At 40.9% G+C, this 22370-nt stretch overlaps 2 protein-coding genes and 1 long non-coding RNA gene across 3 annotated transcripts in view; 2 read left to right on the forward strand and 1 right to left on the reverse strand.

Annotated features, from left to right (window-relative positions):
- LOC311241725 (uncharacterized protein) overlaps window positions 1–22370 on the forward strand; it is a gene marked incomplete at its 3' end in the record, with an annotated part of 81198 nt that overhangs the window by 44813 nt on the left and 14015 nt on the right. The window contains exon 5 of the mRNA XM_084330609.1: window positions 21978–22088. Within this exon, the coding sequence (XP_084186735.1) occupies window positions 21978–22088 (111 nt within the window). The remainder of the gene's footprint in view (window positions 1–21977; window positions 22089–22370) is intronic.
- Window positions 9949–12632, forward strand: LOC311227640. Its single transcript, XR_014619607.1, has 4 exons — window positions 9949–10072; window positions 10304–10373; window positions 10717–10871; window positions 12476–12632. It is a non-coding gene; the product is annotated as an uncharacterized lncRNA (long non-coding RNA).
- LOC311238739 (uncharacterized protein) lies at window positions 12855–17108 on the reverse strand (the record flags this gene model as incomplete). Its single annotated transcript, XM_084326913.1, has 7 exons — window positions 17043–17108; window positions 16866–16942; window positions 15385–15565; window positions 14970–15218; window positions 14669–14840; window positions 14393–14541; window positions 12855–13033 (listed from the first exon to the last, which is right to left on the reverse strand). The coding sequence occupies exons 1-7, from the start codon at window positions 17059–17061 to the stop codon at window positions 12855–12857; spliced, it is 1026 nt and encodes a 341-aa protein (XP_084183039.1). The 5' UTR covers window positions 17062–17108.

The raw sequence follows: 22370 nt of genomic DNA on the forward strand, positions 1-22370 counted from the left end.
TGCAACGTCAACTGGCAGCCCTTTTTACCATCTGGCCCACACAATATTAATATATTGCCAATTGGCAAGTAAATTTAGTAAAATGCATAACAATTCTATGATACGAGAATTAAACATTCTGTTTCAGTCTTTGTTTTTGTATAATTGAATGTTGGAGAGAGAGAAATTAGACTTTTCAGTTCAGCACCTCTCCACTGTCCAGTTCAGCACCATGGACAGTGGATTAGATGTTGCCCCTTGAAAACTCCTCTTGTGAGTCACGTGTTGTTAGTGTGTGAGTAGCCAGCCAAAGACGGATGTTAAGGACATTGGTAAACTCATTTGAAGAAGAAATCCAAGCCCTACACTTAAAAAAGAAATGCAAGAAAAGCTTTCCAAAGAAATAAAAGGTGAAGATAAAACAGGATAAGATGGAAGGCAGAAGTTTACCTCTGAAGAGATTCTGATGGGGGACACCCCAGTTAGAGCAGATGGACTGAGCCTGAAAAGGCTACATCCCAATTCAATGTCCAAGCAACAGACCTGTGGACTGAGCCCTCATGGACTTAACAAGATGTATTTTTGAGTTCTCAACAAGGAAACTATAAAAGAAGGAAGGGTGATCACTTCACTGTGTAGTACATGAACGCTCATTGGTGCCAAGTGTGGAAACGTTCACTTCGGCTGACACTGAGTTGAATGGGATCGCCATCTCGCTGTTTTATCCATCACTATCATAGACTAAATTAATGCACCAAAACAACAGATTTAAACAATCCCAGAGAATTATGTCATTCAGTTTGTCTTGTCCATTTGCCAGTAATTGCCATTTCCCACATCGTTACACATGAAGCAGTGAAATATGATATACAATGTACTTACTGAGAGTATTGCTTGTTTTTTTATTATGTTGGTGTGCCAATTAATTTGTGGCATAGCATGGACTTGACACAGTTCTCTCATTAAAATGTTTATACAATGTGTGCCGTTTCAGTATGCAACTCTTCAGTTGATTTTACAGGAAAAGGACAAATTATGTTGTGCATTTCTTGTAACTATAATTGCAGTGATTTCTTTTGTTATGTGAAAATAAAAGCTATAATTCAACTATGTAAACCTAGTCTTTCCTGATAAAAATGTTTTTTAACTCCATAAGCCAATCCTTATTTCCTGGTGATATTGGACCTACATACAGACGCAAGGGGAGGGCCATACGTTTCTAATTAAAAGCTCAGTGGTGGCGAGCCTACAATTGGCCCTTCCCACATTCCTGTACATAGGTTCATCATCACCAGAAAACGAGGATAAGCCATTATCGGCAGCCACAGAAGTTAATATTGTGTGAAAACTAGACTATTAGTCCAAACTAGACTTACTACACAACAATAAAAATATGATGCACCGAATGGGAAATTCTTGGCCGAAACCGATACCGAAAATAGGAAACAGTTGGCCGAAAACCGAATGCCGAAAGGCCGAAAATGATTAATATAAATATATATATAATGTATTTATTTTCTTTTTTTTGCTACCTGATTATGGCAAAACTTAACTTAAATAATATTAATAATCACTTATGGGCCCATAAAACATTTATTCAGCACTTTTGAATGCATACATTAATTCCAGACAGACTGCTGAAAGATTGTACAATTTAAACATTTTCTCTTTGCATACAACAAAATGTGCATTAAAGTCAAATGCATTTTCTTTTCTCTGTAGGATAACTACAACAAAGTGCATTCAGAACAAAGCCAAGGTGCTTTAAAACTGTATAAAGATCTGCATAAAGACACGCACACACACGAGAGGTGTTGATGTACTTGATGTTTGTTTGTTGTGTTGCATATTTGAAATAAACTTCAATCAAATCAAACCCCCCCTCTTAAAAACAAAAACCTGTGTTTAACCTAGCCATCTATAAAACATCATGCTAAAACTGTGAAACAAATGTCCTACTCCCCTAAAGAAAGAAATACATAGCAAACATGACTCAGTTATGCAATAGTGCTGCTGCTTTTTATTTTGTTAAAATCTTTTAGTTAATAAGACTAAAAGACTACAACGATTTGATGACGGCTTCCTGTCCTCATTTCCATTTCCGGTTTAACGTTAAATTTTTAAACAGATTGCTGCTAATTAAACACTTCATGGAAACGGAGTAACGTTAACGTTATGTCGAGTTCATACGTGTAGTGTAGTATGAACTCGACATAACGTTAACATTACTCCGTGTCCACTGTTGCTGCCACCGTTGCGTCGCAGATGGATGGTAAACTGTTAGCTCCGTAGCTAATCCGCTCCTAGAGACTACCGATAGCAGTATCGTTAACGTCGGAGCTTATCAATACTCCGGTTTTTTCTAATTTAGTTTAGAACCGGGTTTCGGGGGGCATCCCTACTCCCAAGAGGAGTTAGTTATCACAGGCTGTAGAATGCAGGAAGAGCTGCCAAGCTGCTCACGTTACATGTTGCGCATGCTATGTCTGTAGTCACGTTTTGATTACATCATCACAACAACACCTTATTTGACATTCGGTCACGAAAGCCGAAAGAGCCTTTTTAACAATTTTCGGCCGATAATTTTCGGTGGCCGAATTTTCGGTGCATCCCTAATAATAATTGAACAGCAAGGTAATTGACCATGGAGCTACCCTTATGAACACTGGGGTGACAGTGTGAAAACTAGACTATTAGTCTTAGGTAGTGTTGTGGAAATTATTCTAAGAGAAGAAACAATAAGCTAAGTAACTCGGATTGAGTCGAGTTGTAAAAAATGAACATGTCTTTCTGTGATCACAGAAAAAGTGCTCAGTTACTAATCAGAGACCAAGTGTACACAAGCATCTGACCAGGAAATTGCAACGATATTGTATCGTTGTCCAAAGAATCTATATTGTATCGTATCGTGATGAAACTGGTGATTCCCACCCCTACTGGTGAGCTATCGTTAACTAGCAGCTACGCTGTGTGTTCTCTAAAAGTAATGCACGCTACTGGTGAGCTAATGTTAACTAGCAGCTACGCTGTGTGTTCTCTAAAAGTAATGAAGGCTACTGGTGAGCTAACATTAACTAGCAGCTACGCTCTGTGTTTTACTGTTTTCAAAGTAATGCAGGTTACTGGTGAGCTGGTTAACTAGCAGCTATGCTATGTGTTCTCTAAAAGTAATGAAGGCTACTGGTGAGCTAATGTTAACTATCAGCTACACTGTGTTCTCTAAAAGTAATGAAAGCTACTGGTGAGCTGGTTAACTAGCAGCTACGCTGTGTGTTCTCTAAAAGTAATGCAGGTTACTGGTGACCTGGTTAACTAGCAGCTACGCTGTGTGTTCTCTAAAAGTAATGCAGGCTACTGGTGAGCTAACATTAACTAGCAGCTACGCTGTGTGTTCGCTAAAAGTAATGCAGGCTACTGGTGAGCTAACGTTAACTAGCAGCTACACTGTTTTCTCTAAAAGTAATGAAAGCTATTGGTGAGCTAATGTTAACTAGCAGCTACGCTGTGTGTTCTCTAAAAGTAATGCAGGCTACTGGTGAGCTGGTTAACTAGCAGCTACGCTGTGTGTTCTCTAAAAGTAATGCAGGCTACTGGTGAGCTAACGTTAAATAGTAGCTACACTGTAGGGTGACCATATTTTGATTTCCAAAAAAGAGGACATGCTGGTTTCAGCCTCAAGATACTTAATGTTACTCAAAGTTTACTCAAAGATTCCTGATTGTCTTAACCTCTTAAGCCCAGAGCCCTATTTTTTGAAAATCCACCTAAAATACACAAGTAAATGGAATATTGCTCCACTTTTACAAGGTCCATTTGCATGTTCTTGGTATCTAGAGAGATCTATGGACCTCAGTGAATGTATTCCCAGTGTCAGAAATACTGTGTCTATTACTAGGCTTGCTTAAATTGTGATGAAACAAAGGAGAATATGAATTATGATTTTTCTTTGCATCTTTGACAGTGAATAACACCATGCAAAAAATTTCCAGACATAAGAAACTGCCACTGAGCTCGTTCAGTACCTTGTTGAGATCACGTGTACAAAAACCTAAGGAAATGAATAAAGGGAAGATGATTAAACAGAAGGTTTTGTAGATACAGTACTGAATTCTGCCATCTGGACCCATGCAATTTGAAATATTATTATAGAATATAGAATATGAGGCCTATAAATGATGTTATTATAGCCAACTTGCACACTATGGATCGGGCCAAATATCCCCTTTCAAATGGCAGAGTTACATTTGGATTTAGTATCACCAGGCGTGCATGAAGAACAGAATGAAATCTATGTACAGTAGGTTTTTTATTCTTGCGACGGCTCAGCCATTTTAAAACTGATTTCAAATCGGATTGTTGCTAAATGTTCAAAATAGGGGAGACAAACTAACTGCGCTCCAATATATGCCAATAACGTTCAGTTTTGTCGTATATAATCCCAAATAATAATATAAATGAAAAAATTTAATACACTAGTCATTTGTTTGAAGGCAGCTAGAGGCCGTTGAGAAGTGTAGTTTAAAAAAATGCCAACGCTCATTGAGACCTCTGGATGTCCTCTTCTCAAAATGACTACATTCAGCGACGGTCGCTTTTTCAAAATAGCGTATCCCAGCGATCACAACACATTTCAAAAACGATAATCTCACTAATAACACTTTAACCTATTGGTAAACAAACGTATTGCTGAAAATATACACTATGACTGCTGTTGTGAAATGGTTATGATGTTTACTCTTGAATATGTTTGAAAACAAATATGCTAATTATGTCAGACAGTCTGGAGAGCTTGATTTATGACATGTCATTTTGGGACCGGTACCCTCGGTTCTCGAGTTACATGCTGATATGTCTGGTGTGTAATTTTTTCAGCACACGCGTCAGATTACTCTCCCGGACTCCCGAGGCTCCAGAAATGTCAATCTTCCGCCGATTGCGAAAATGATTGGTCAGCGTTGTAGCGAATTAGTGTAGCTTTCCAATGATATAGCACGTGGGGGTGTGCGATTCAGGGATCTAGGTGAACATTTACGAGCAAATACAGGAAGTGAAACAAATTTCGAATTAATTGACTTGGATGAGGAAATGGAGAAATTGAGTTTTTTTCTTGGCACACGGTTTACCCGGATCTCTCTAAAATACTAATTTCTGAACGGATAAAAAAAGAATCATAGTCGACTATCGGCTAATTACACATACACACACACACACAGACAGACAGACAGACAGACAGACAGACAGACAGACAGACAGACAGACAGACAGACGGATAGATAGACAGACAGAGACACACAGAGAGAGAAAAGGCTCCTCGACTTCTCGAGCATTGTTCTGCACTAGCTGGCTAACGTTAACATCCAGGCTTTACAAACATAACGTAAAGTGAAAGCCGACACACCTATATAAACATGCGGAACTATAACAAAAACACAATCAACTTACTCGCACATCCAAGTGAAGTCTTTGTAGGGTCTTGATTTTTTTCGCTATTGCGTGTGCATTACGGAAGAGTATCCTCATTTTAGTAAGTAATTAAGTGAAATAAGAGGTGTGCGCATGGACACACACACACACACACACGCGCGGCGCGGTTTCAGGTTTCACAGATGCACATGGCTTTGTTTACCCAATCAGAGCCAATAAAAGTCAGAGCGGAGGGGGGGGGGGGGGGGGGGGGGGGCGCTACACACATACAGACGGACCTGCTCGAATGTGAGGAAATGCCTGCCTACCACCACAGAGACTCTGGTATCAAATCCAGCTGTCAGCGGTACCTCCGGCTTGGTCGGTCGTCCATACTAGATATCATAAACACCTCCCTTAGAACCGGTACTTTCCCAGATGCCTTTAAAACAGCAGTTGTAAAGCCACTACTAAAAAAACCTAACTTGGATAGTAATGTAATGGCAAATTATCGTCCAATATCGAACCTACCATTCATTAGTAAAGTACTCGAAAAAGATAGTTTCAGTTCAAATGAATTCCTTTCTTGAAGAAAACAACATCTTAGAAGAATTTCAATCGGGATTCAGAAAATACCATAGCACTGAAACTGCCCTCACCAAAATAATCAGTGACCTCCTTATCCTGTTAGATCTCAGTGCAGCATTTGATACAATTGATCACGATATTCTAATTGATCGTCTTGAAAACCTTGTCGGTTTCTCAGACCATGTACTGAGCTGGTTTAAAACATACATCAGAGGGAGGAAATTCTATGTTAAACTAGGAGACCACATGTCTGAGATATATGACAACAACTATGGAGTTGCACAAGGGAGTTGCTTAGGTCCTTTACTCTTCTCCCTTTACATGTTACCGCTGGGTGATATCATCAGAGAACATAATGTAGGTTTCCATAGCTATGTGGATGATACACAATTGTACATATCTGCTGAACCAAATGATACAGCGATTAACTCCATTACCGACTGCTTACTGGCAATAAATAAATGGATGAGTAAGAACTTCCTGAAACTAAACGAGAACAAAACTGAAATTCTAATTATCGGCCCCAAAACAAAAAAAGAAACGTTAATAAAGAACCTGGGAGGACTAACCCCTTGGATCAAATCTGAGGTCACTAGTCTCAGGGTTATCATAGATTCAGAACTGAACTTCAATTCTCATATTAACAAAGTGACAAAAACATTGTTCTTCCATCTCAGAAATATAGCAAAAGTACGACCATTTATTAATCAAAACGATGGTGTGAAGCTAATTCATGCATTCATATCTAGCCGGTTAGACTACTGTAATGCACTTTTCACGGGTCTCCCTAAGAAAACCACAGGGAGGCTTCAGCTTATCCAAAACTCTGCAGCCCGACTGCTAACTAGAACCAAAAGGAGAGAGCACATTAGCCCAGTCTTAGCTGCTTTACACTGGCTTCCTGTAACATTTAGAATTGACTTTAAGGTCCTTCTCCTTACCTACAAAGCTCTAAATGGACAGGGACCTAGCTACATCACCAACACTCTAATAAATTACAGGCCAGCAAGAACACTGCGATCATCAACTGCTGGACTACTAGAGGCTCCCAGAAACAGTCAAAAAGGGATCGGTAATGCAGCCTTTATCAACTATGCCCCAAAACTATGGAATAAACTACCCCAAAACATCAGAGAAGCAAACTCACTAGATATCTTCAAAAGACAGCTTAAAACTTACTTCTTTGCTCAGGCATTTAAATGAAGATTCCTATCAAATTCATGTTTCGATTCTATGCAAATTTTATCTCTCTATCTCCTCCCTCCTCTCTGCCGAGACAACTCACATCTCCACTCCCCAGACTGTCGAGGTCGTTCCTATCACCAGCCCTCACTGCCTCCCTATAACCGGTTTAGACGTGTCGATTCTACCTTCTTCAACGGACTTGACTCCCTACTCAAACTACAATATGGACCAACTAGCAATAGTTATCGGGATCTGGATCTGTACAAGATTAATTCGGAAACACGATAACCATATGGAGATAGCTATGGACAGACTGGAAGCCCTCCACATGGAACTTGTAAAGAGACTTGCTGCCCATCAATCCGACGCTGCTTGATGCACCCCCCCCCCCCACTCAAGTGTGCTGGAGCCTTTAGAACTCACAAGGTCACGCCGGGGAGTCGAGAGATAAGAACAGAACATAGCGTTCCTCCTACGCGCGTTGCACTCGCCCCCACCTACCTCACCCCCGGCCCTGCTGATGAATTTAAGACTGTGCAATTATTACTACCAAATGTAATAATTGTGAAAGCCTCTTGAATATCTTAGAGCACTGCTCTGTTGTAATCCAAAATTTAACTATTTTATCACTTTTCTATGTTAAATACCCTGTTGTATGTCTGTTCCATTTTATAATTCTTAGTTTATTTCTAAACCGAATCATTTTAAACTATTTTTGTACTGAATGAAACTGTAAACAGAGAACCTATTGGGATACTAGGTCCTAATGTGAAACACTGTGATTTACCTTACCTTGCTCATGCTCGCTTATGCCTATATTTTTTACTGCACTTTGAACTGCAACTTCTGTATGAAAAGTGCTATACAAATAAAGTATTATTATTACTAACACAATTTGCAGTGTTAGCGGGTGGGAAGCCGGTGGGGTGTGTATCCTTGTCGTTTGTAAACAGCAACTCCTACAGGTCGGTCGGAGCGCCTGTTCAGCAGGGAAAGAATCTGGGGGAGGTAGTGTGATCCTCCCACGCGTTACACTCCCCCAGTGAGAGTCCTCGCTGTCAGGTGAAAAGAAGCGGCTGGCTGACTCCACATGTATCGGAGGAGACATATGATAGTATCTATCAACCCTCCCTAGGCCGGCAAGTGGGGGACAAATGCGCGCAACGACCATGAAGGGAATTGGCATTACGACTAAATTGGGATGGGAGAAAAAATACGGAAAAAAGGGGGAGAAAAAAATAGATAAAAAAAAGGGTACTACGACTATGCTTGCACCTCAAGGTACCAAAGCACCTCAAATGCGCTAAAAACAAAATTACAAACATCACAAAACAAACTGGTCAGACTACTGCTTGACCTTACTGCTAGAACCCACCTCACCCCTGCCCACTTTGACAACCTAGGATGGCTTAGAGTAGACGACAGAATACAGCAACTTGCAATGGGCCTGGTCTACAAGATACACTACACCACTAAGGTACCCATGTACATGTCAAAATACTTTTGGTCAAAGGTCAGTGAATACCACAACCACAACATCAGAGGGAGCTCCACAAATCATGTTCAACCCAGATTCGGCTCAAACAAGGGACTAAACACGTTTCGCAATTATGCCACAACAATGTGGAACGCCCTACCTACAGCTGTAAAGGAATGTGAATCACTACCCACCTTCAAAACCTCTCTAAAAGAGCACCTACGGGAGACTGCAATTCGAAACTGGCCCCTGTAAATGTCCAAACCCAACCCCCTCCAATGTACAGTTCCCCACCCCCCCCACCCCACCTCCTCCAATGTACAGTTTCTTCCCCCTCAAATGTATATACTCTCTTTTTAGACTCTTTTTGTACTCACAAACAGTACTGTATATTTGTAGATTTGGTATGTCATAAATGTCTAGATGTAACAGTACTGTCTATCTGTATGTCATATATGTTATGATGAATTGAAAATGGGGGACCCTGATGTAAAGAAGACGAAAGTCTTTCTCTGGTCTGCATCCCATTAACAAATTTTTTTTTTATCTACTTTTTCTCCCATTTTCTATTTTTCTCCCATCCCAATTTCGTATTGTCCAATTCTACCCTCCCCTGTCTCGAACGCTGTTAGGCCATTGCAGGTCGGCTGCAATGTGGACCAAGCCTTGCATCACGTGTCCCCTCCGGTACACGAGGAGGCAGCTGTCGCATCTTTTCACCTGAACAGCGCGATCTCTCAGCGACGAGGGTCTGCGTGGGAGGGACACGCCGCCCTCGTTGCTTCCTGATTCTGCTGCGCAGGCGCACCAACCGACCTGTAGGAGTCGCTGTCCACAAAGTCCGATCCCCACCCACCAGCTTCCCACCCCCTAATACTGCCAATTGTATTAGTATGAACGACCAGCCAAGCTGGTAGCAATGCCGAGAGCTGGGCTCGAACCCAGCATCTCCTGCATTAGTGGCGAGCGCCTTGCCCACTGTGCCACTTAGCCGCTCCCCCTTAACAATTGTGTGTATTGAGCTGTACTGTATTGTACCCATTCTGCAATCTGTTAAAGGGGAACTATTTTACTATTTATTTCACTATTTGGGCACTTTTACACAATTCCTGTGAGTTTATGGAACACATGTGTAAGGTTTATTTAAAAAAAATATATTTTTTTTCCTTTCTAATCGAGTACTCAAAAGCAGCATTTGTCTACCTCAAAATTTTAAGCCGTTTTGAGGCTTGGCCACGCCCATACTCTGAATGCGATTTGAGTGACAGGGAGAGAGAGAGAGACCCCCACCTGTAGCTCCGCCCATACGCGTGCGAAAGTGAACTCGTAAACAAACATGGCGCACGCATATATTTTTGATCCGGAGAGTGACCCCGACTGCGACTCCGAGGAGGAGGAGGACGAGATTGAACGACGAGGGCTTCAAGTTGTTTCTGAGTGGTGGGTAATGTATACTGTCTAACAACAGTCAGTAACAGTAACGTTAGTTAGTAGTTATTTATGACGTTATAGCGAGGTATAACGTTAGTTTTCTTTGGGTAAATTAGGTAGCATGCCCAACGAAAAGAGAAGCATTATGTTATATATTGCATCCACGTCTTACAAGTACAGTAGGAATTGTGTTGAATCTGTTCACTTTACAGTATATGCACTTTCGTTTATGCACTGCAGGTGTGTCTGTGGCAACTGTGCTCGAATGCCTACCGCGGTGGAGAATCTTTGTTGCCTGGAAATACCTCAGGTATTGATTGATTGAAAACTTTAGATTGCAGAATGGGTACAGTACAGCTCAATTACATAAGGGGATGCAGACCAGAGAAAGACTTTCGTCTTGTTTACATCAGGGTCCCCCATTTTCAATTCATCATAACATAAATGACATACAGGTAGACAGTACTGTTGCATCTAGACATTCATGACATACCAGATCTACAAAATATACAGTACTGTTTATGAGTAACATAAACTGGCTAACAGTTACAGAAAACATGCATCTGGCTAATGTCACATTCTTTAGATTGACCTTGAAGGATGAGGACAGGGTTTAGGGTGAATAAATGGACTAACTGTGTTGTTTTATATAGGTCAGGAGAAGATGTGACCAAGCACCGGAACCCCCGTTGTGCATGGTAGACCACCCAGGTTTGGAACCGGTCTGCCTAAACCGATATTCGCTGCAAATGGCAAACAACATTTACAGGGCAGATTATGGGTGTCTGCCAATCCGGGGCGTAAACAAGTATGTATAATGTAATAACAGTACAGCTGTATAATGTATTTGAATACTGTGTTGTGCATGAAGGAATGTCACTGTGTTGTACAGCACAAAACACAATTTATTTTACATTATAATACCAGCGAATATTACTTGTACATCATACAATTGTGTAATTGTAAATGAACAAAGGCAGTTGTGCAAATAGTGACAATTCAAGTATATACGTTGGCTTCCATAAACACATACTAATACTGGGAGGAATAAATCCACTACTATAAGAGGAGTAAATAGCACTGACTTGCCAAACACTTTTAATTATTAAATGGGGTAGTGTTTACAGTGTTCACGAGAATAGTCCACATGAAGGACCCAGTGTTGTGGCTTCAAGACGCATTGCCCAGTTGCCTCTGAACTCTGAGACAAGCTCACAAATTCCAACAGCATCTTCCATACACCACTAGCTTAGCTAGCTATATACATTACTCTACATGCTAATGTTACAACAAGTAAAAATATCTAGTTAGCAAAATATTTACCACAAAATAGTACAAATGCTATTTACTAAGGTTAGGTCATTGAAAATCAGCCTATGACTATTTAGAAAGCTTTACATCGGTTAACTGAGAGCTTATGATAAGGTGATGGAGGTAGCCGTTGTGTAATGCACATAGGATGTACAGTTTACAGGACAGGGTGAATTGAAGTCCACATCATTTGCTCGTATAACAAAATGCAGTTGTTTCAATGTAGGGAGTAAATGAGCCGGGGCTTTCCCTAAACAATGATGTGGGGTGCAGAGCGCCACCATGTGTTTATATACACACACAGCTCAATAAATTAGAACAGTGTAAAAGTCTATATATTTTGCAGTAATTTGTGCAAAAGGAGCCCCACCCAAGTACTGAGTGAACATACTTTTCAGAAGGCCGACATTTCTATATTACATTTCTCTTCAAACTCTCAAGATATTGAATTTTGGGCTTTAAGCCATAATCATCCAAATTAAAACAAATAAAGGCTTGAAATATTTCACTTTGTATGTAATGAATCTATAACCGAGTTTTGCTCGAATTACTGAAATAAAATAACTTTTCCACGATATTCAAATTTATTGAATATATACCGTATATATAAAAATCTTGGGGTTAGACAGACACATCATTGGGCAATAGTGATTGAGCCCAAAGCATGCGTCTCAATTTCTTTTATAGACTTAGCTGGCACGGCCGGGTATCACCTTAATTCCACTGGGAATTCAAACAGACCTATATCAGTGGAATGCAAAATATCCCAACGCTGATAATAATAATAATAATAATAATAATACACTTTAGTTGTATAGCACCTTTCATACAAGGATTTGGACATTTACGGTGGCCAGTTTAGAATTGCAGCCTCCCGTAGGTGCTCTTTGAGAGCGGTTTTGAAGGTGGGTAGGGATTCACATTTTTTGTAATCTAGTGAAAGATTAAATCTCTATTCATTATGTACACGGACAGCTGCAGATCGCTTGATGACCAAAGGCATCTGGTTAAGTTTTCAGATGACACTGTCCTTGTATCCCTACTGCAGCGCTCCTTTTCATGGACCTTTTCATAAATAAAATACTTCTTTTTCTTCTTTAGTCGTTTCAGATATGTAGCTTATCGAAGCTTTGTCAGCTGGTGCTGGGGTTTTCTGGGCCGCCACGTGAGGGTCGTCATTCCCTCTTGTGTGGTCCTTCGCATCCATGCAGAATACCCAGACGAGGAGGGGGTATACACTGGCTTCAGACCGCCGCCCCTTGACTAAAGAAAATAAAAACATTAAAAAAAACTCTAAAACCTTTGTGTTACTACTGTATAATGAGTCTTGGTTGGTATGAGTGTGTATAATGAATATAAGTATGGGTTGGTAATAGTGTATACAGTACTCATTGTTTTATGGTTGAAATGTTCGAGATAAATAAAGAACATTACTGACTATGAGGGAGCAGGTTCATTGGACCAATAGCCTGGTCTGGCTTCAGACCGCCCCTTCATTAAAGCGTGACTCATATCCCGCAATGGCATCCTCCATCGAAGGCCTGTCAAAATGCGCAGACAGATGTTCAGGGATGGGAATCTCAAGCACCTGCTCCATGTAACGCTCCGGTTCAAGGATGACGCTGTCAAACAAGAACTCCATGAGCTCGTTCACATAGTCTGTAAATAAAAAATGCCATGTCATGTTATAAATGTTTTTGTATTCTTTTTTTTGTATTTTATTTTTTTATTATTTTTTAAACAAACACATAAACAAACATGACAACACACAATAGGATATACAAATACACATATGCTCCAGCTCGTACCCCCCTCTCCCGGACCCCCCATTGGATAATCCAACCATTATAATTTGTTCCTAACCAGACACTACCATTATATGCTGGCTTTTATTCTCTCCACCACTTCTAACCACATTGCCATTTTGGATTCATTGAGACCCAAAATTCTAGCTGTTGATATTTCTTGATAAATCACATCGAGATATGTAAGAATCCAGACCTTACGGCACATTTTTTCCGGTTGAAACCATCGTGATGCTATCAGCTTTTTAGCCACTGTGATACCGGATAAAACCAATCTATTTAGCTGTGGAGGTACTGCATGCTCAAAGACATCATTCAGCAGTAATACAGAGGGGTGTACAGGTATATCCAGAGTTAAGAGATTTGACAATTGCTGGGTCACTTCTTTCCAAAATATCTTAACTGGTGGGCAGTCCCAGTACATGTGCATAAATGTCCCTTACACATAGGCTGAAGGACATAGTGTACACCAAATTATCAATTAAGCAATGCGAACGGAAATTTGGCCCCATAATCACTCATGCAATCCGGATATGGCGTGAAACACAAAAAAAAGACTATCCCACATACATGGCATAATCATACTCCCTTATTCAATAACAATGCACTCTTGATTGGAAAACAACCTATAAGATTCCCTAGATGGGAAAAGCAAGGCATACACACATTAGGAGACGTTTTCAACAAACAGGGTTTTTGTAGTTTTGATGAGATATGCAAAAAATTTAATCTCACCAAGTCCTCATATGTTTTTGTATTCTTATAACTTTATTGTTATCGTTGCTGTTTTAGTCTTTCAATAATATAGTTTATGCAGAAAATGACAATCAAATGGGAAATAAGATAAACTAATAAGATGAAAATAAATATGCAGTGCCTTTATAACCCTATACGCTCTATACAAGCCCACTTTATCATATATAAATATCATATTGATAAGCCTTGTGTACTTGGCTTTATACAATTAGTCAAATGTGTATAAATACCAGTACATGGCCATTTAAAAGGGAAGAGGGATATGGCCTGTTGAGAAATGTTACCCCCAATAGCCAGTGCCTCTGTTTTGTCTGTTAATTTTATATCCAGAGTAATAACCAAATGTTTTAATTTTACTCATACGGCATGGAATCGACCTCGAAATAGAAATGGAAAAATCTAAACCCAAGTGCCCAAGAATAAGTTAACATTCCAAGAAATTGCATGTTTTACTCACTGAATGTTGCCGCAGCCCTTATGGGTTTCAGAGTGTAGCCCCCCTTCTTTGCCTTGGGAAAATTTAACTTGAAGGCAGGCTCTCCGGTGGAACTTGTAGCTTGTGGGCGTTTGGCATTTTCATTGAAATGCATTGCAGATAGGTAGAGTCTGAAAGAACAAAAATATATATAAGCAATATATTTTTAATAGATCTAGTAGGTAATCTATTTTCTACATAATGAGTGATTACACATCAGGTGTTCATAATTAGTCATCTGTACACAATCTAAATTACCTGCAAAGCATTCCTAGAAATGGAAACACAACGTTCTTTGGTGCGAACCGTAAGATGACACTGTGATAAGACTCCAATGGAGACGTTTGGTGGTGTGGACTGAGTTTAGCGACATCCTTCAGGATTCTCTTGTTTAGAAGCACTTTTTCAAGTCTGAAGGCAGCCTTTGATTCTAAAGGTAAAAATAAATTGCATTCAGAAAAAAATATGTTAAATATATACTCATCATGAAAGATGGACAGACATACATAGGTCTTTTGACAATATCAACTTCTGACACATAACCATAGTGTGTACATACGAGGCTTCAACCACTTGCTCTTATCTCTTGAGAGATGGTCCGCATGAAGACACTTTTTAAACAGTGGGTCTTTATGTGTATGGACATCATGCATGTGGTTGAACAGTGACGTCCACTTTGCCACTTTCTCAGGGCCTGTCTGCGATGAAGATGCAGTCCAGTAGAGGTGGTTTGTTATGGCTTGCCTCCACTTCTTCACCACCAGACAGTCCTTGTCCTTGGCCACTTGGTCCACCTTCTTAGACAACCCTTGTAATAGGATTTTGCAGAACATAAGTCATCATCCAGTCTATTACATAATTGATTTACTTACCAAGCTATACATTGTTTACACAGCTTAATTTTAGACCTTTGATATCATGCATATTTAAACAGAACAGGATAACAACAGCATAAGAGATTGAATGTGTCATACCCTTTGCTAGATGCCAGACATCATAGAAGTGATTGATGCCCTGATCTCTCAGGAACTTCTGAATCTGGGGGTGACGGTCTGTGACAATGCAATCCAATGTCACACCACTGTCCTTCAGAAGAGCTAGGCTTCGCTGCAATCCTTCTTTTTCCATATGGTAACTGCCACCAACCTCATTGCTCTGTTGAACAGAACAGAGGCAGAACAGTATTTTTTTTTTTTTCTAGATTTTTTTTTGTATTTTTTTTTATTATTATTTTTTTAAACAGACATATAAACAAACATGACAACACACGATAAGATATACAAGCATTAAGGCGGCTAGGTGGTGTAGTGGGCAAGGCACTCGCCACCAGTGTGGAGACGCTAGGATTCGCGTGTTCGAATCCAGCTCTCCACATTGTTTTCAGTTTAGCTGGTCGTCCGCAGTAATACACATTGGCCGTATTACGGGGAGGGAAAACTGAAGGGTGGGGATCGAACGTTGTGAACAAGCGACTCCTACAAGTCGGTTGGTGCGCCTGCGCAGTAGAATCAGGAAGTGTCGGGGGCAGCGTGAGCCTCCCACGCGTTACTCCTCGACACTGAGAGATCGAGCTGCGCAGGTGAAAAGATGCGACTGCTGTTACCTCAAGTACCGGAGGGGACTTGTGCTATGTATGTGTAGTCCACATTGCAGCCGGCTTGTGGGAGGCAAGAAACAGCGTTCGTGACAGGGGAGGGTTGAATTGGATGATACGAAATTGGGATGGGAGAAAATATAGAAAAATGGGAGAAAAAGTGGATCAAAAAAAAAAAAGATATACAAGCATTAATTCACAGTGCATATCCAATGAAATTACCATTTAGTCATGTCTTATACAGGATATACCCCTAATACCCGTTATGTGATTATGCCATTTATATAATAATAATAATAATTTAGGATCGCATTGCTTAATTGGTAATTTGGTGTATACTATGCCCTTCAGCCTATGTGGAGCTACTATATTTTCTTCTAAATTTCTCCTTGGATACTAATGCTTGGGGATCAAACCATGTTGTTAGTGGTCGCCTTAAAGTAGTGGTAGAAATCTGGAAATGCCATACCTCCGTCTGCTTTGTTTCTCTGTGCTGTGGATCTTTTTATACGTGGTGGTTTGTTATTCCAAATAAATTTGTATGTGGAGGAGTGTAATTCTTTCCAGTAACCGTTTGGAGGGGGTAACGGTAGAACAGTATTTATGTTTGGACACTAGGGGGCACACCAGCTCTATTATAAGAGGCTCTGTATTCAGAGCTAGTACATGCACCTGCGAGGATTCACTCTCAAACCTGGAACTGCTTATCTGCAACAAACAATTGACAACTGCTCTGTTCAACTTCATCATTCATCTTTTCCTTTGGACAATAAAACCCTGCAAACTACATCGGCTGCATCTTGGACATTCAAGTCATTCAATGAGACAAGCGGCCACTACAAGTAGTATACCGGTATTCACCTGCACTAGCTGGATGTCTATGACAGTGTTGGAGTCTAGTTCCATGACGGAGTAGCTGCCGTACTTTGCGCAGTGGCCTGTGGACATACAGGAGTAGAATAACAATTTCATCAATGTAGTGCAATACTCTGAATTAAATCATAAAGTAGAAATCTGACATTGGGAAATGCTTCTAACCTGGGGAGTCTGCACGCATGTCGCCGCCAACGATGACCTTATTCTTCTGGCTCAAAGTTGCAAGAGTCACCTGAATGAATGAATGAAAACTTTATTAACAGATTGCAGAATGGGTACAATACAGTACGGCTCAATACACACAATATCGCCATACTACTACTGTTACAAAGGGTCAGATTAAACCGAATATATATATTTATTGCTTGAGATCCCTTGTATAATAATTGTATATCGTTTGATATCCCTTGTATATTCTTTATATACACGGAATATCCCTTTACCTGGGTACAAACCAGACCATAATACTCGCTCTCCTCTTGGACAGCGACCCCTAGGCGCCAACGACCATACACCCAATGGCAAGTTCAAAGGCAACGCCAAGGCATGTCTCAACATGTCCAAGTCTGCGCAGTAATACGAGACAGAACTGAGGTTGGCACTAGATAATTCACCTTACGTATAAATACGACGCAGGTGGAAACAGCAGCAATTCGTTCATTACTAGTAAAGCCTTCACCACGAGACAACGTGTAGTGAAGGGGGCAACTTTGCCTCTGAATAGAGCCTTGAGAACCGCGTGCGAATAGATTGCTAAAGTGTCAGAGTTTAACGCAGTACCGTTGAGTTCGACTTATTCTAATGTGAAGTAATAGTCTATCATTTATAGTGTATCGTGCGGCTACCGTTCTTCAGTGACCAGCATTACCACCGGTTCGTCGTGTATATAGCTAGTGCACTTATCCAGGCTGGGCGGCCTAAACTCGTGCCCCCACCCGAGGAGTCCTAGACGAGAACCGTTGGATATGTAGACCGGAGAACCTACACCGGCGACTGCAGAACCTTTTCTGGTTGGATTATATTGCTTCACAGGCTGCCGACATGTCATTTGCATAAATTAGGAAGAGTAGCGGTCCTAGTATGCTTCCTTGTGGAAACCACACAGCTCACTGTGAGGGGGGGGGGGGGGGGTAGAGTACCGTTTACCTCCTGTTGTGTCTTCCATTTGTTAATAATGGCAGGTTCCAAGTACATCCTGGCGTGTCTCCGAAACGCGCTGTACTTCATCGTCTTGACGCGGAATGCATTGAGAACCTAATATTTTTTAAGACAAGAAAATAATAAATTAATAACGCTAAACACAAACAAAATGGAAACATAATGGATACATGACTTATGCAATCAATACCTTCTCCATTTGGTTGAAAGATGCCCCTGTGAAGTAGACAGCAGCAGAAAGTTGTAGGTTCCCTGCAGGTGTGGTTCCAATCAATGGCTGACTCGCCCACTTTCTGCTAAACTGGCAATGGGGGCACCGTTGATTGACAGCCAAGAAGGTTCCTCGCGTTGTCTTCTGGACATCACATGCAGCACTGCACACCGGACACTTTTGGAATAACTGGAGGAGACAGTCTTCGTATACGATGTATTTAGGTACATCGTATATGGGTGGTGAGGCTTGCCTGCTCAAGGGATATGAGCGTAAGAATAAAGAAAAAAGAAACACAATGACGTAAATAAATGACGTCATCTACATCAGAACTGGCACATTACTATTAGAACAGCATTACTATTTACTGGCTAAGAACTTACGCTAGAATCGAGGACTCGGTCGTCGCTGAGTCAGGGGTGTAGGTGGAGTCATGAGGCTCTTGGTCCTCAAAGGGGGAGCTGAAGAAGTCATCGTCATCCAAATCCAGCCGTGGTCGTTTACCGGATCGAACCGTCTTCACTGGTGTTGAGGTGGAGGGAGCAGGTTCATTGAACCAGCAGCCTGGGGTTCCAACTCCAACCTCTACAGACGCCACTTTTGCCTGAACAGCTATTTAGAAAACATACAGTAGTTTAGTCAAAGAAGGCAGACTTTAGTTCAATGTGTACAGATTATGGCCTGTGGATGATATTACAGTAAATAGATTGATATCTAAAGGCTATTATAGCTACCAAAACTACATGTGTGCATTACATGTGCAATAGCTACAGAATTGATATTCTAAGCAACACATCACAGCACTAACTGGAATACATAATTTGCTAATTGATCAGAAATGTTACAAACCTTGACTTTTGACATGCGTCTGTAAAGTTCTTATAGAGAGCTGAGTGCCAATAGATATTCTATTTGGGGGGTCGGTCTGGCAACAGATGTCCCGGGAGCGTGTTGCGTCCCGCGTAGCTGGGCGCTGCAAAGGCCTGCTTACATTTACATTGCCCTAAGGATAAAAACAATTACATATATAATACAATACAATGCATAATCTGTCTAACATATTTTGATTCACTACTTGGAATAAAACCATTGAAGGTAGGGTAAGAATAGTGCAGGTAAAGTTTAGATATTGAATATAGTCAGGCCCGACTGGATTATCTGATCATTTATTTCACAATTAGGATGGAATACCTTACACTCCGTCTAATGGTGCGTTCACGTCAGGTGGGAAGAAGCGGAAGAACCAGCTTCCGACTGGGAAAAGCCATTCACGTCAGCCTCCTAGTGGTAATTCCTACTAGGTCATATGGGAGTTTTTTATATACCCCGATATCTCCCACTTCGCGTCCCGAAATGCGGAAGTATCAACCATCATGGCAGCAAGCTTGACGGCGATGTCGGCAATACAAATCAAAATGATCACTTTGATCACATAATCAGAATAATACAATCATACTGCTGTACTCTTCATATGAAAAACGAGCTATACTTGCTGCTGTTCGTCTACAGTTAGCAGTAGGCTAATTACAGTAGGCTATCGCCATCTTGGATGTGGGCGTTTCCTCGAGTTCAACGCGTGAATGCTTCCTAGTTGTAGCAACGAGATGTCATCTGGTTCGTCCGCTTCTTCCCACCTGACGTGAACGCACCATAACACACACCTACACACACAGCGTGTACTAACGTTAGATTTCCTTGGCGCAATAAACAGCTGAGATAAACCTAGCTATTCCCCCCCAAACACACACAAGGAACACAATCATTCATTCGCAATACACACAACTAGGTCTACATATATATAATGAAGCACAGAGCTAAAATAACGTTAGCTAAGCTAGCAACAATTATTTAGTTAGCTGACTAATTACATTTGTACTTACGGATTAGTTCGGGTCCCGAATACACGGTACAGCACCCTTCTTTAGTGTAATCCTGGAACTCATCCCAGCATCATAAAGTCCTTTGTTATCAATGTCATCCTCGCAAAAATGTGCGGTACAGACGCGACTACGATGAGTTGGAAAACCATTCGGCGGGTCGCCGAAAATAAACTTTGTCCATTGATGACGGGTCACGCTATCGTCAGGGAATAAATGCAAGGTCACATTCGTTGCACGGCAGCTAGGAACAGCACAACGTAGCCCCGATCTGTTCATAACGATAATCCAATGCTAAGTAACTCACTTCAATTCAATTTGCTTGCGGTTGCGTCCTGCAATAAATACTGTTCAACTGTGTTTACCTGCGCTGGCTCGTGGCTGCCTGGCAGATAGAGGGGGGCGGGTGTTATTATGCAAATTCACCATATGACGTCCCATATAGGCAAATTTTCAGATGACTCACTTGAGGGAGGGACATTATTGTGAGGGGAGAATTGGAAGAATGCGCCAAATCGAGAATTAGAGACATAGATTCTATTACTATAAGTCCACATAGCTATAAAATAACCCGAAACACTGGAAAAGGTCATTTATAAGATAGTTCCCCTTTAATAACATTTTCAATCAATCAGTCCAATCTATAAGAGGAAGTTGACTAGATTCATTATGACAACATGCTGCCTTTAGGCTAAATGTGATGCGAGTCCTCTTGTTTGTAATATTCCCAAAATACTTCATTGTTGTTGTGTGAGTCTTATCAAGCTGCTCCTTCCAAGAAATTGGTAATGCCGTTTTAGATAGATTATTTTCTTTTTGGTTTTAAAATGCTTTACAAAGTACTGGACTATACATACTAGGGGTGTAACGGTACGTGTATTCGTCCCGTGAATTTACGGTACGGCCGTCACGGTGCGGTACGTGCAGCCATACGAAGGATACGCCTCGGCGCCTTCCCTCGTGCGGCACAGAGGAGCCTTCCCTCGCGCGGCACAGAGGAGCCTTCCCTCGCGTGGCACAGAGGAGCCTTCCCTCGCGCGGCACAGAGGAGCCTTCCCTCGCGCGGCACAGAGGAGCCTTCCCTCTTTACAGCGCAAACACACCAGTCGCACATGCAGGCACTCGCGAGGTCGGTGCGAGAACAGCGCGCGTGGCCGGGCACACCGAGGCACATTTACATTGGAATAGCTGCAGGGTCATTACAATTTTACAGTTTTCTTTCGTTTTCTTGTTCGCCCAATAATGTTAACCAAATGAAACCAATGGAAAGAAACGCACCAACAAACACACCAACATTCTCCCCCGCCGGACTCAAGTAGGGTAAATCTGCAGTGCCGCAGCCCCATACATTGCCGGACTCACAGGCACAGCTGATCAAATAAAAAAAAGAAACATACTTTTCCTATAGAAAATTATTCTATTTAATTATAATAATTATCATAAATATAATATATAAAAAAAAATATTATATTAATAATAATTATTATAATAATTTCTTCTGTTGTACCGAACCGTGACCCCAATACCGAGGTACGTACCGAACCGTGGCTTCTGTGTACCGTTACACCCCTAACACATACTATAAATTAGGGCTGGGCGATTCTTGCTAAAATGTGAATCACGATTTTTCTCTCTAAGAATTGAGATCACGATTATCTCACGATTCTTATTCTTTCAATAAAATCATTTAAAAAGTAAAAAGTAATTTTTATATATATATATATATATATATTATATTAAAAAAAAAACGTCATAACTTGGAAATGAGATTGCATAGGTCTATGAATCGAGATCGTGATTTCTTTTTGATTAATTGCCCAGCCCTACTATAAATGTCTCCCTCTGCCCCAGGTTCAGCCAGCGACCTACTGATTATTAAAACAGAAGAGGAGGAGGACACACTTGACCCACCCGGGGATATTTCCTTTGAGATGAAGGAGGGCGACACAGACCAGGATATCGGTATGTTACTTTCTCTTTCTACTAGGGAGGTTAACAATTAATCAAAGATCGATTGATTGTTGTTAAGGATTTACTCGAACACATGACATTTACTCAATCTACTATCAAACAATGATATGTTACAATGTTGTCTGTCTCTTATTACATTGTAGCCATCAGTAGAATGGTGTATTTTCAAAGCATGTTTCAATGAACAGATAGAGGGTGCAATATAACTATGACGAGGAGGCAACTACATCCGTGTCTGGAAAATAAGCGAGGGAAAAAAACAAGAGCAACAGC

This window comes from Notolepis coatsorum (genome assembly GCF_963971535.1).
Source record: "Notolepis coatsorum genome assembly, chromosome: 1".
Classification (NCBI taxonomy): Eukaryota; Metazoa; Chordata; class Actinopteri; order Aulopiformes; family Paralepididae; genus Notolepis; species Notolepis coatsorum.